Source organism: Salminus brasiliensis, chromosome 13, assembly GCF_030463535.1.
Source record: "Salminus brasiliensis chromosome 13, fSalBra1.hap2, whole genome shotgun sequence".
Classification (NCBI taxonomy): Eukaryota; Metazoa; Chordata; class Actinopteri; order Characiformes; family Bryconidae; genus Salminus; species Salminus brasiliensis.
Window position 1 is genome coordinate 30,704,388 of NC_132890.1, and position 15,324 is coordinate 30,719,711.

At 41.6% G+C, this 15,324-nt stretch overlaps 1 protein-coding gene across 2 annotated transcripts; it reads right to left on the reverse strand.

Moving 5' to 3' along the window:
* Positions 1-1,106: 1,106 nt before the first annotated feature.
* gpib (glucose-6-phosphate isomerase b) lies at positions 1,107-15,083 on the reverse strand. 2 transcript variants are annotated; one of them, XM_072694722.1, is made up of 18 exons: positions 14,965-15,083; positions 13,411-13,501; positions 13,192-13,260; positions 12,827-12,946; positions 12,354-12,437; positions 10,486-10,632; positions 8,309-8,380; positions 7,982-8,026; positions 7,232-7,285; positions 5,577-5,637; positions 5,449-5,492; positions 4,405-4,557; positions 3,900-4,029; positions 3,057-3,133; positions 2,284-2,385; positions 2,040-2,115; positions 1,790-1,856; positions 1,107-1,612 (listed from the first exon to the last, which is right to left on the reverse strand). In XM_072694722.1, the coding sequence occupies exons 1-18, from the start codon at positions 15,081-15,083 to the stop codon at positions 1,489-1,491; spliced, it is 1,635 nt and encodes a 544-aa protein (XP_072550823.1). In that variant the 3' UTR covers positions 1,107-1,488. The 2 variants fall into 2 exon arrangements, with proteins under 2 accessions (XP_072550823.1, XP_072550822.1); XM_072694721.1 differs by having other exon boundaries at positions 2,284-2,412.
* Positions 15,084-15,324: the final 241 nt, after the last annotated feature.

Below are 15,324 nucleotides of genomic sequence, written 5' to 3' on the forward strand. Positions count from 1 at the left end.
AAAAGGGCTCGTTGCCAGGCAACAGGCTCCCTTAGCCAGTCTCTTAGAGGTTCGGATTTCTCTCTTTTGCACCCGGGAGCCCTCCGTACACTTCAGAAAGCGAAATAAATAAATAAATAAATAAATGATTCTGTCTGCTGTTAGCCTCCCCTCAAGGCTCTGCATAGTCTGCTTGGGTTTCTAGGTTTTTGTAGACCCTTTGTTCAGTTGAGTTAGTTATGGCCTGCTAATTCATACAGCGTCCAGCTCTGGTTTCTTTCAACTGCAGGATGTTTTTGGCCAGGACATGACGTGTTCCACATGTGTTCGCTATTGATTTCCCTCTCTCTGAGGATGGGCTGTCGCACAGTAGTAGAGCTTCAGGGGGTTTGAGAAGGACGCAGCATAGGTGGCCTCTGACCTTGTGTTCCACAGAAGGAGCACTGGGAACTCAGCAAAGTTGACTTTGCCATTTGTTGAGGAAACACATGGCGACACCTGGTGGTCATAAATGGACACTACAACCACCCACCACAGAACAACTTCTGATTGGTTTAAAGTGATGGCATGTTGTACAGTTATACCTTGTATGCTGATTACATGTGATTTTCTTCCATGTTTGAGCCTTGAGTGGCGCAACCATCTAAGCCCTATTGGTTGCAAGCTTCAATCTCCCTTGTCTATCGGTACCATGCTAGTCCTCCAAGCACACCAAGATCCAGCACCATTGCGTTGGTACTTCAGGTGCCACCGCATGGCAGTGGTGGCCCAGGAAAAACAGCACCTGGCTATTAATGACAGAGTTGTGAGTTTGACACACTGCCTTCACAAATTGGCAAGGTGAGACTTTTCTCCAGAACAAATTTAAGAACATTCTTAGTGCGGTAGGCCGCTGAGCCACAAAGAGCCCTGAAGAACCTTTTTAAATAACCCTGATATAAAGGTTCTTCACACAAACAAATCTCTATTTCAAACTCTACTAACTATCTGAAGCACCTTTATTTTTAGGAGTGTAGATTCACAGCGCCTGCTTAAATGCTTAACTACAGACACATGATTCAAACATTATAACTTCCTGATTCCTTAAATGAAAGGTAAGGCTGTAATGTAATATATTTTATTCAGGTGGAAAAGTCTAGAAACAACACAGTGGTGTTCAGTACAGGGGTGTTCTTTAAGTATGGTCTGATTTTTAGAATGGTTAATTATTCAAATAATTTGATTATTCTCATTAACATTTTCGTGACATTCAGGTTACTGCTGTGTGCTCCTCAATTCTTGCCCAATCTAGATAACGTGCAGAAAGCGTAGAGTGTAGCGGTACCTCTTTTTATTCGCTTGCAGCCTCTTGCCATGTTTAAAGCATATAAAATCAAAGTGCTGTTTGTTGTAGTGTGGGCTGTTTTTACACACAATCTGCTGGAAGGTTGCAGATGTCCCACAGGGCCTCGGGGGGCCAGGGGGTCGGTGCAGGGGGCCTGTGAAGCATGTTTTGGGGTGTGCGTATGTTCAAGCAAAGTTCTTCTTGATGAAATTGATGAGACCGTTTGTAGAGGAGTCATGGGAGCTGACCTCAGTCTTATCCTGCAGTTCGGGTTCAATCTTTTTGGCCAGCTGTTTCCCTAGCTCCACCCTGAACGCACAGAGAGAGAGAGAGAAAAAGCAAGGAGACTTTCAGTAAGGTTCACTACCAAGCTAATTTAGCTTATCTAATGAAGCATACACCTATCAGCCAGAACATCAGTACCACCTGCCTAATATTGAGTAGGTCCTCCTTGTGCCACCAAGGCAAATTGTCCACTGTACTTACCCCCACTGGTCAAAGCTGTTGATCTCCCACATGACTCCCTGGATGAAGATCTTATGTTCATACATGGCTGCAGAAACAGATATGTGGACAACAATGGTAAACAGGTATGGAGATCCTGCAGACCTTAGTTTCAACCTTAATGCATCACACACGATTAACCGGGTCACATATGTCAAATTAAGATATAGAATTAAAATGAATGGATTGGGATGGAACGCTTTCAGAACAGTCTAGCAAAAAGTAACCTCACCGATAAGCACTCCGAGAGTGTACGGCGTCAGCTTCTTGAAGACAATAGAGTTTGTTGGCTTATTTCCTTGGAATACCTTTAAACAGAGAGATATGAAGACATACAGAGGACCATAAACAAAATGCAAGGTGGTGTAACAGCAACCATCTCCACTAGGGGTCAGACTACGTATCAACATTAATGCTAGCATTAGTATTTCCACTAAGGGGCAGCACAAGCCGTTTGATTGGAGGTGAGCTCTCACTTTGTGTGGTAGAATCTTCTCCAGTTTCTCTCCACTCAGTCCTCCGGCCTCCAGCTCCTTCTTTGCCTCCTCTGTTGTCTTTCCTTTCATCATGGCCTCTGTCTGGGCCAGGAAGTTGGCCATCAGGATCTAAACACATACACGAAATGACATGAACCACACTGAGGCACGTACTCTTTAAAACACAGCATATCACACTGTTGGTATGTTTATCCGATACGGACAAAAGTATTGGGACACCTGCTTCTTTTCTTTTAGTATCAGGGGTCTTAAAGAGTATACCCTGCTTTTGTTGGAGTAACTGTCTCTACTGTCCAGGGAAGGCTTTCTCACAGACTTTGGGGATCACCATCCTACCTTACCCCCAACTCCCTAACTCATCCCAAAAGTATTGCATGGAGCACCATTATTCTTCACAGCACTGTTCCACAGCTCAGTCCATGCCCATGTCCGGCAGTTTTGTGCCAGTACTCATTACTGACATATGCAATGTCTTATATGTCTGTTATAAGCTTCAGAACAAGCCCCGAATGTTTGTGTCTAGTCTGAAATGTTCCACAAATGCTAACATACTGCTAGAATCCCATAGTACAGCAAGTAAAAATCTGCATTATCATAGTTTTTTAATCCACTTTGTAACTGGGTTTTGACATTTAAGCCCTGAACTGAAGGCCTAGGTCTAAGGCCTAGGTCTAATAGTCAAGGTTCATCACTGCTTCAAACTAATCACTGCAACCTGTAAAGTTATACAGACATGCAGGCATATAGGCTACCTTATGGTGCAGGTTGTTCCTGACTGGGTGTTGAGTCTGGGCTGGGATGAGGAAATCAGAAGGGACTGTACGGGTTCCTGTAGACAAGACACAAGGATTCCTTTCCAACATACATACACATCATGCGTAGAGACAGGGTGGAGGTGTTTTCCATGCTAGGAGAGGAAGGAAGAAATGACTGCCGTCTTTAATATTCTCACCCTGAGGTAAACCAGCCAGTCTGCTTTTCCCTCTTTCCCTGTGTCTGTCGAAACACGGATTGATGCTATATACACTATATAGACAAAAGTATTGGGACACCTGCTCATTCATTGTTTCTTCTGAAATTAAGGGCATTAAAAAGAGTTGCTGTAAGGATTTGATTGCATACAGCAACAATAGCCTTAGTGAGGCTAGGATGTTGTAAGATCACCACCCCACCTCATCCCCGAATGTCACCACTCCCCAAATGTGTTGGAAGGAGCATAATCATTCATTCCAGAGAACACAGTTCCACTGTTACACAGCTCAGTGCTGGGGAGCTTTATGTCCCTCTAGCCCACACCTGATATCAGGCATGATGCAAATAGGCTCGAGAGAGACCTACTCTGTTGGCAGTACTTTTCTACAGGGACTAGACAAGCTGTGTGTGTGCATTTGCAAATCTGTGTCAGCTTAATGAGTACAATTTAAAGAAGGGGGTGTCCACAAATATTTGGACATATAGTGTACATGCTACATGCTTTACACCACTTATATAGCAACACCAGCTAGTCACATTGCAGTATATTACTACTAAAGCCAGACAGAGTGAGATAGTGTTGATTTTTAAGCTCTTAAAGACGTTAATGGCTTAAATGGTACCTTGGTGGATGAGCTGGTAGAAGGCGTGCTGTCCGTTAGTTCCAGGCTCCCCCCAGACAATGGGTCCGGTGTGGTAGTTGACGCGGCTGCCACGATTGGTGATGTACTTCCCATTGGACTCCATGTCGCCCTAAGCATGAACCAATACTAAATATTGACCTTATTATTGAAATGTTGTAGCTAAGAGGTTAATGTAGCTGGGGGCTGTGGCCCAAGGCCACCAGGAGGCCCAGTGAAGATTGCTTATGCTTCAATCTTTAAGTACACTGTATAAAAAATGTTAATTTACTGCAAAAGTAACTGCATTTACAAATTGCACAAACTGCACCAGTGTGAAACACAGACTGAAGTATAGACCCATGCAGTTTGCACAAGGCTAAAAGTAGAGTATATCCATTTGTCGCCAAGTTAGCCTCAAAGCTATATTTGGGAGCTGGAAACTGTAGCTACATTTTGCTAGCAGCTTTTAGCCTTGGGTGCTTTGAAGGCCTTGGGTGATGTCTACCTGCTGGAAGTAAGCAGCAAAGCGGTGCATGTACTGGTCGTAGGGCAGCAGGCAGTGTGTTTCCATCTGGAAGAAGTTGATGTACCAAATGCCCAGCATGGCCAGCAGAACAGGCGCGTTCTGACCCAGCGGAGCCGTGCGGAAATGAGTGTCCTACACAGAGCAGGAGGAATCTCAGGGTTAGGTCAAATTATTAAAGGTGAATTTCACTGACTCTTCTAAATTTCAGTATAATTAAATGGTTAGGATGTAAATAAAGTCATTTAGAGTGATTTGTTGTGCAACGCTTCGTTCTAGAAAAACTTCAGAACAGTCAGAATTGTTCAGAGTAGTAGTGAAGTGAAATGTATAGAGAGCTTGATGGCTCTAAAAGCTCCCTTACAGAACATTATTACACCATATGACTATTAATATATGATGCCTGATGCCCGAGACACTGTTTCACCATAGTTTTGAGAAGCTATTGGTCTAAAATGTATTTTATAATGTAATCTTAATGGGGAAGTGCATGTTTTTCCAGTTTGTCACTAGTTTAACATCAACATCAACATTCATACATGCACTGGTGGTTTTGGAAAGTAAATAAAACAACATTGTACTCATTGGGACACTATCACCACTACTGTAAAGAAGTGTAAAGAAGTCCAGGCCAGCAAGCTTCTCTGCATTGAACCATTTCACACTAAACCCAATGTAAATGACTTTGTTAAGATCTCAAATTCTGAGGCAATCTGAAGAAAAAATTGAGGGAATTCCCTGTTTCCACAGCAATCAAGGAATAAAAACATTGCACTAAACCTTTTACTCAATACTTACATTTTAAATAGTCCAAGAATTTTGGATTGGCCAGATCATCAGTGCATACTTTGAATATTATTATGACTGAATAATGTTTCAACTGATCAAAAGAAACTGAAGGAGAAACAAGGGAAACAGAGCAGATAGGCCCAAACAGGACAAAAGTCTGACATCTGTAGATGACTGATTTCTTTATTGACCTTTTTAGCTTACAGCTAAGCTACACAGAGAGTTAGGAACACCTACCATCCAGTGTGCTCCGGCTAACAGCTTTTCAAAGTTCTCGAAGCCTGAGAAGGAAAAGAAAATCAGTCAGGAATCTGTCTGTTTTCATTCAAACACAACAAGAATGAACAATAACTATCATGACTAACCAATGTGCAGAGCGATGGACAGTCCAATCGCTGACCATAAGGAGTAGCGTCCACCAACCCACTGGAAAACGAATGGTTCAGTTAAAAATAATGAACACTGAACCCTGACTGTAATTCACTGTAGGCCTACAGAATGCACTCGCTAGTGACCACCGCTTCACTCAAAACAGTAAGTTCAAACGGTAAGGGCTGTTTTTCCACATATAGACTTCAGGGGCTGGGGTAGAAAATGAATTTACATGATATTGACTCTTTAATAATCACAAAATAACAAAGTAAAAAATATACACAGCCTGAGAATATGTTAAAAACTGTACAGTGAGGTTTTAGGCACCTAAGCATATGATTTAAAAGCACTTATCTTGGTAATAAGACTGAATTTACTTGTAAAAACATCATATCCCATTAAACAGATGCTGACAAACATACATACAGTAAAAAGCAGCTAGAATTTCTCATTCTGAAGAAAGTAGTTAAGATCTTATGAGCTAGTCTGAAGAACAAAGCTTGGTTCCAGGTTTCTCCTGGACGCCCCAACCCAGCAAAAAGATTTGTCCAGCTCACCTGATCTAACATCATTAAGCACTGATTTACCAAACCAGGTGTTGGATGATAACGCTAAATAATACTAGACTCCCAGGAGGAGAGCTTTAGAGATGTTTAAACACCTCCGGATGTGAGACACACTGGTGTTAAATCACAACTTTTTGTAGGAATGTTATTAGTATTTATTCTAACATTAGTGTTTTACTGCAGAAATAAACACTTATTTCCAGATAAGGAGCTTTTACCTGTCAAAGGTGCCTTAAACCTTTACACAGTACTGCAGGTACCTTTGAAGCTTTTTGGAAGAGGTAAAAAACATGTGCTAGACTGTGTGGCATAAGTACTCTACTGTAAAAGGGCTTCTAGCTTTTACTGCACAGCTGAGTTCTGCCTATTGGGGCCCCTGCCACTTATTGAGTCGTCCCTGGCTAATCTCCTCACTCTCAGGACATTCCATGTGCACTGATCTATGGACAAAGTTGGGACATGAGATTACACACAAGCCGAATATACTGCTTTACAGGCCTCTCCAACATAAACACAGACTTAAAATATAGCTTTTGACCCAAGGTAAAGTTGCCCTGTGAATTTCATACATTTTTAATAATGATGTGATGTAAAAAAAACTTTACTTTAACTTTACAATTCTGTTTCCCTCTAGCTATTGAGCACTGCCCATTCATGACCACCAGAGCGTTATCCTGACCGTGTGTGTGTTGGAGCACATGTACATGACACACTGTAAGCTCCTTTTCTGAGATGGCCTCCAACGTAAAGGGCATACGGTCCACACCTCGCCCTTTAAATATCAACAATGTGACTGAGCCCAGCCTGCTGACCTTTGGCGTTCGGCTGACCTCTGTGGGGATAAAGGTTGTGCTGTATTTATATCGCCTGAGCGTGGGGCAGCGCTTTGAGAGGAGATTCTGGTTACCCTGCAGCTGCCAGTGTGTGCATCCAGCCACCTACTTCACAGGTCAAAAGACCAGCCTATTAATAGCCCCTGTCTGAGTCCCCTTCTGTAAGACAGGCTTAAACACTCCACACAGTGATGCAGCAATGTCAGACATACTCCATACACACACACACACACACACACACACACTTACATCCCAGAACTCGAACATGTTCTCTGTGTCGATGCCGAAGTCCTTCACTTTGGGCTGGAGAACAAAAGCAGACACAAAAGAAGGAACCAATAATAATGATTCACTACTATTGATTATTCAGTACCTACAATGAATTATTCATTATATACTATTACTATTACTACTATTACATTATATACTATTATTCAGTGTCTATTCTGAAATATCCTGTCAGTACTGTGAATTGCTTATAACAACTATTAATTATTCAGTAACAACTATTAATTATTCAATAACTATTATTAATGATGTACTACCTCCTATCAATTATTCAATATCTACAATTAATTACTATCTACTATGAATTAGTCAGTGTCTATACTGAATTATGTAGTAACTACTATAAATTAATCAATTTCCACAACTTTCAAAAATCAGTATCTTATACTAAATATTCAGTATCCCACCTATGAATTACTTCAATTTCTTCAATTAATGATCTATCCTATTATAATGAACTATTCTGAATTATTTAGCAGCTACTGTGAATGATTCATTCGCTATTATGAATGATTCAGTATCTCCTGTAATTTACTCCGTACCTATAATGACTTATTAAGTATCTGCTAGGAATTATTCAGTACTTTACATGTCAGTACAGTATTATGCAGCCACTAATGAGTCTAATGTGTATGTTATGTAAATGAGTTTGTTATATTTTCAGGGGTACATATGCTGGGACAAACATCAGTTTATGTTTAATACGCTTACACCGTTGGTGGAGAGGGCAACAAAATGTTTGGCAACAGCAGATTTCTGTGGAAGAGAGGGAAAATATATATTATTTATGCAATATTTGTTACACACAACTGATCAGTCTCACTGATGAACACTATGGCAGAATGACTCCTGCTTATTTCTCTTCTTTGCATGCTCACAGGTGAAGCATTCAGGCTACTGGATTATGTATGTCATCATTTAATATTGTAAAAATCATGTGGAAAACTCTCAGTCAGTGCCATGGAGTGCAGTACAGAGATAGAAGTACAGAGAGTCAAAACATAGCTTGACACACTGTGTCCAGGACTCAGGGCTTACGTCTTTGGCAGCCTCCAGGAACCACTCCTTGGCAGACTCTGCATTGGTGATGGTCTCTTGAGTGGTGAATGTCTGAGATATAGAAGAAATGACTTTGTTAGAGCACAATTTCACATCAACACAATAAAAAATATATTAGAAGTTTGAGGTCTCATAGTCATCTGACCTCTATTACAATACTTGGGCCCCTACTTTTAGACTTGATAAGGCATGACATTATATACTAGAGGCCTGTTGTAGCTGGATAGTTTTACCTGAGCAGGTTATGTAAACTAATTAAACCAGGGCTAATCTGCAATTTTGGTAATAGGTAGTCCTGTTCAAATCAGCCTTAAGATAATAGAAAAACCTGCTGGTCGACAGTGACACTATTTTGGCAACCTGAGATTAAAAAAGCTTGAATTAAGCTTGGTTTAGCACAGTACCCTTATTCCCTTACCCTTAACTTTGACATGAATGTCCAGGCTCTGACATTTCAATGCAGGCTGTGTGGGTGAATTTGGGCAAATAACACAGATACACTACAGGTGTATGTAAATGTTTGTGGGCACCCCTTCTAATGAATACATTTAGCTACTTTAAGTTGCACACATTGCTGACACAGATCTGCTAATTCATGCACAGCTAGTCTAGTCCCTGCAGACAAAGATAGCCAATAGAATAGGACTCTTTGGAGCAGATAAACATTAACCTAAAACCATGCCTAATGCCAGGTATAGGCTAGAGGGGTATAAAGCCCCCCAGCATGAAACTGTGGAGCAGTGGAAGAACTGTGTTCTCTGGAATAAAGGATGGCGCACCAGCAAATACTTTTAGGATGAGCTGAGAAGTTGGGGATGAGGTGGGGAGGTGATCATCCAACATCCTGACCTCACTAACTCTTTTGTTGCTGAATGCAGCCAAATCCTCGCAGCAATGCTCCAAAATCTAATACAAAATGTTCTTTCCTGGACAGTAGAGACAGTTACTCCAACAAAAGCATGATACACTCTTTTTAATACTCTTGGTTTTGGAGGAAACAATGCATAACTGGTGTCCCAATACTATTATATTGTCCATATAGTGTAGTGTATTATTGTAGGATATAAGGGGGTTAATGGTTTGTTCTTTAAAATGTCTGAATTTTGTGAAGCTGTCTGCTTAGCTCACAGTTTTTGGAGGCCTGACTGGACAAAACATAAAACATCAGACCAAACCCCGGCTCCGGCACGCAGACAGAATTCCTTTGTCTGAAAATAATCTCAGACACAAACAACAGAGGCAGAATGGGAAAGTTCCACATGGTCACAGCATTCACTACATGGCCAAACATCACATCCGTGTGTGCTTGTTCCACCTTTGCTACAGGAACAGCTTCTATATCTTTATAGAGATCTTGTTGTGTATGTGAGGGCTTTGTCCTGTTGTAACTGAAAAGGCCTACCCCAGACTTTCAGAATCACACAGGCCCAAAGCCCATTATCCTTCTGCACCAAACTTTACAGTTGGCTCTACTTTTTCCTCAGTTCTCTACTATTCAGTAGCTGTGAAAATCATGAATAAAAGAGTGATGAGTTCATCTGGATAGTTGGGTCCAGGAGCATTCTGGGGAATGCTGAGACTGAAATACAGGGGTAATTGTTGTGGACTTATTAAGCTCATTGAGTTCAACAATTATGCAATCTCCTTTTATGGCCTCACATCTACAGGTTGGCTTTTCACATTTCGTTAATGTTATTTTAGTTGTTGTTGCTCCAGCACTTACAGTTGACCAGGGCACCTCTATCTGGGCAGACGTTTGATGAACTGACTTGTTGGGAAGGTGGTATTTCTAAGACAGTGGAAAGTCACTCAAATATTCACCCATTTAACCCATTCTACTGCCAGGGTTTGTCTGTTGAGATTAAACTGTTCACCTAAAGCTGCTTGAAAACTAATAGGAACAATCATTTAGTGTTATATCCTATTAGTTGTATTCAGATCCTCCTGTATTTGGCTCTTACTAACACAGCCACATAACCATTTTGGAGGGAAACACGTCTTGCATAAGTGCCGAGTGAGTTGGACTGAACAGCATTATCATTCTGTTAAAGGAATTCCAAACCACTTCGTTTGCTGCATCACTTCATCCTAAGAATCAGAAATCCCTGTTTAAACGGATGAGCCAAGCTGAGCAGTGTTATTCTAGCTGCAGATACCTTGGAGGCAATGATGAAGAGTGTGGTCTCAGCGTTGAGCTGCGCCAGTGTCTTGACAATGTGTGTTCCGTCGATGTTGGAGACAAACCAAACCCGTGGCCCGCCTTTAGAGTAAGGCTTCAGTGCCTCCGTCACCATCAGGGGACCCTAACCAACACAGAGGAGTGTGGGTCAGAAAAGCCCAGTTCTGCTCTGAATACCAAAGCACATGTATGTATATTGTATCTATAACTATAAATGTGGAGAGGAAAAAGGAAAGGAGAGGAGAGGAGAGGAGAGGAAAAAGGAAAGGAGAGGAGTGGAGAGGAGAGGAAAAAGGAAAGGAGAGGAGAGGAGAGGAGAGGAGAGGAGAGGAGAGGAGAGGAGAGGAGAGGAAAAAGTAAAGGAGAGGAGAGGAGAGGAGAGGAAAAAGGAAAGGAGAGGAGAGGAGAGGAGAGGAGAGGAAAAAGGAAAGGAGAGGAGTGGAGAGGAGAGGAAAAAGGAAAGGAGAGGAGAGGAGAGGAGAGGAGAGGAAAAAGTAAAGGAGAGGAGAGGAGAGGAGATGAGAGGAGAGGAAAAAGGAAAGGAGAGGAGTGGAGAGGAGATGAGAGGAGAGGAAAAAGGAAAGGAGAGGAGAGGAAAAAGGAAAGGAGAGGAGAGGAAAAAGGAAAGGAGAGGAGAGGAGAGGAGAGGAGAGGAAAAAGGAAAGGAGAGGAGAGGAAAAAGGAAAGGAGAGGAGAGGAGAGGAGAGGAGAGGAGAGGAGAGGAGAGGAGAGGAAAAAGGAAAGGAGAGGAGAGGAGAGGAGAGAAGAGGAGAGGAAAAAGGAGAGGAGAGGAGAGGAGAGGAAAAAGGAGAGGAGAGGAGAGGAGAGGAAAAAGGAAAGGAGAGGAGAGTAAAAAGGAAAGGAGAGGAGAGGAGAGGAGAGGAAAAAGGAGAGGAGAGGAGAGGAAAAAGGAAAGGAGAGGAGAGGAGAGGAGAGGAGAGGAGAGGAGAGGAGAGGAGAGGAAAAAGGAAAGGAGAGGAGAGGAGAGGAGAGGAGAGGAGAGGAGAGGAAAAAGGAAAGGGGAGGAAAAAGGAGAGGAGAGGAAAAAGGAAAGGGGAGGAAAAAGGAGAGGAGAGGAAAAAGGAAAGGAGAGGAAAAAGGAAAGGAGAGGAGAGGAGAGGAGAGAAGAGGAGAGGAAAAAGGAGAGGAGAGGAAAAAGGAGAGGAGAGGAAAAAGGAAAGGAGAGGAGAGGAGAGGAAAAAGGAGAGGAGAGGAGAGGAGAGGAGAGGAATGAAAGTGAAGATAAAAAAGAGGGCAGGAAATAAAAGGAAACAACTGCACAGAAAAAGGACAGAAAAGGAAGGAAACAGAAAGAAAATGACATGGCAGGAAAGAAAGGGAAGAGAAGGAAAGGACAGAAGGGGAGAGGAGACGAGAGTAAAGGAAAAGGAGAGAAGAGAGAAGGAAGCAACAGCACAAGAGAGGAAAGGAGTGGAAAGAAAAGGAAAAGAAAGGAAAGGGGCAAATGAGAAGAGAACAGGAAAGGACAGAAAGGGACAGGAAGAGGAAAAAGGACAGAACAAGAAAGGAAGAAAGGGGAATGGCAAGAAAAAGAAAGGAAAGAAAATGACAGGACATAATAAAAAAAGGAAGGAAAAGGAAAGGGAAAGAACGGGACAGGAGAAGACGAAGGAGGAAGGAAAAGAAGAGGAAATGACAGAAAATGAAATTACACGACAGGAAAGAACAGAAAAGGATGGGATAGAAGAGGACAGAAAACAGAAGGGATAAAGAAAATGGAAAGGAAACGAACTGAAACTTAACAAAAAAGTGCAGTGCAGAAAAAGGCAGGGTTAGGAAATGAACAGACAGGAAAGGATAATAAAGTGGATGTTCTGCACTTACCAGGTCAGAGCCTCCGATGCCCACATTCACAACATCAGTGATGGATTTCCCTGTGTAGCCTTTCCACTCTCCACTGCGCACTTTCTGCAGTACACAAATTAAGAAATAAACACCTGGAGAAATTCTTAAGACATCCTAAAAACAAGACCTGCAAATCATTAGACAGTGTTTGGCCTCCCTGTATTATCTAAAAGCAGAAAAGACATAATTAGACTCGTCTGCATAGCTCGAACTTTAAAAGGCTTTTGTTTGGTTTATGTTTTAATTAGAAATTTCCACTGAAAATCCAAATTCACACATACGTCACACACATGATTTAATGATGGATTTTTGTGTGTAAAAATGTATTTGTTTGCTGTTATTGATGATTCATCTTTCAGAGAGACTCAGTGTTTGGTCAGAGGGTGATGTGTAGTTCACAGGTCTCAGTAATTGTACGTGTTTCTGCTCTGTCTGCAGTGAAAGACACTCACATGGCAAAAGCCCTTCATTTTCTCCAGGACCTTGTTGACCTCAGGCATGACGTCTTTGCCGTCCACAGTGATGGGGGTGTTGGAGCGGTTTCTCAGAGCAACATGGAGCACAGCACGACCCTGAACACACACACACACACACACACACAGCAACATGCCAGATTACAACCATAGAAACCTGTTCAGGGTTCTGCTTCACCATTCATCTGCTTCACCATTCATTGTGGAGACTGGCTTCATACACTATAGGGGAAAGCAGGAAAGCCTGAAACTTTACACATATCTGTTTTTATATAAATGATATATATATATATATATATATATATATATATATATATATATATAACAGTAGTGCTTATTTAAACCTCAGTGAAGTTGATCTTCTCGCCAGAGAACATCTTGTCGCGAGCAGCCTCCACACCCCTGGACTTTGCCTGCAAACAAAAAAACATGTATGGGGACTTTCCGCTTCCTCCTTAGTTACTGTCCAGGAGAGCTGGAGCTGGAACACATGGATCTGTCCTGTATTGCTTTTTACACTATTTTTCTTGTATGACTTTACTTGAGCTCTGTCAGGTCATTACCAGCTCGATCAGCATCTTCATGACTTCCTCGTTGATGAGGTTCTTGGAGTAGTCCAGAAGAACATCCCCATCATCGGTTTTCAGCGTTAAGCTGCCCGCACAGGAACAAACAGTCATGGACTGACACAAAACCCAATGACTGTTTAGACATGCAGTGTTGACCCGTCACTGAATGTTCAAAAGTTTGAAAATCTTTTTAATGATGTAAAACCAGGTCTGGATAAATGTATGAGGAATTCAGGATGATGAGCAGAGATGCTGGTTCATTTTTAAAGCAGCAGTATGCAACATGTGTACAGCTTCAAAATCACTGTAATGCTCCACTGACCTGTGACAGGTAGAGCAGCACGGCTATTGTTGCTATTTTGGGCTCAGCACGCCAGAATGGTAAATAATTATATAATTATAAAAAAATTATTATAAAAAAATTATTATGAATAAATAATTATATAACTTATTAACACAATAACTTTTTGAACTTTTTGAAATTTTAAATAACAATTAAAAATATAATGTGGTAAACAATTTGTAATATTCACATTTATACTGTGTATTTACTGTGTAGTAATTGTAGATAAAATAATACAAAATGTTAATATTCCAAGTGACTCCAAACTTTTGAATATTCGTGTTGGGAACAAAAACAATAGTAAAACCATTTTTTGTGCTATATAGAAACATTTTCTGAATATAGATTTTCTCTTGTATATCGCTGCTGTGTAATGAAATCCATGTCTCTGTGTTTAGTTTTCTCCATGGTTTGAACCCTGTAACTGCTTCTGTACACTGTGTAAATACACCAATAGTAATGCTCCAAATTACCTGGAAAAAACTTCCATTCACAAATAAGAACAGTTTTGCCTTCTCCTGTAAAGTCACCATTCTGAAGATCCATGTTTTTCATTGGACAGCAATGATATGAAGAACCATTTGAGGCATGCAGAAGGTTCTCTAAGATGTCATGGTTCTATATAGACCATTTACAAAAGAACATATAAAGTGGTGCTGTGTTTCTGTCACTGTATAAAAGAACATCTGAACCGCACAGTTTTTGCATGTGACCCAAGACCATGGCCTTCACTTGCACACACAGTCACACAAGCCATTAAAGAGTCTGCAACAGGGAGCACCTCTGAGTTGCATAACATGCACACATAGTGCATGTCAATGAATAGCACATGCATAGTCCTATTAGCCCCTGAGTACAGTATGAGAACTTACTGTATTATATTATACAGTTATTACAGCTTTTATTACACTGTTATTACATTATTACCATCATATTAACTCACACTGCCATTACTGGGCCTGCCACAGTGCATTGTCATTTAGCACTGATATAATACATGGCAAGCCAGCTGCAAACTCCTGCAAACATCTGATATTTTAGATCATTTATTAAAATCCATCAAAATCCATCTTTAGTAAAACCAGTAATGCAAGAACTTCATCAGTGTTGTGCCTTTTACTGGTTTTAGGACAGAACTGATCAAACTCTTGCCTTTAAACCAGCGCATCGCTCAGCTTCAATATATCACACAAACATGGAGTTACCTGAACTTGCTGAACCTCTGCTGGTCAGTCTCAAACATCTGCCTCATGTTGAGGCTGGCAGCATTGGCCTTGTACCATTGCTCAAGTTTCTGGAAGTTTGGGTCGCTGGTGAGTCCCATAGTGAAGGTGCTGCTGTCCCACCACGCTGCTGCAGAGGAGTGACCGTCAGTGGAGGCGCTTTAGAAGGACGCCCTGCTCCAAGGACCCTCTCAAACTGGGCATGGCCCACCCATTTTGCTTCTTAATTGGGAGTTGAGGGCAGGGCAACACACCCTGACCCACACACACTCGCTTAAGCAGCATTTACAACTGTGTAGTACTCTATGCTGCCTCCCTCTGGTAAAACCGTATTACTGCCGC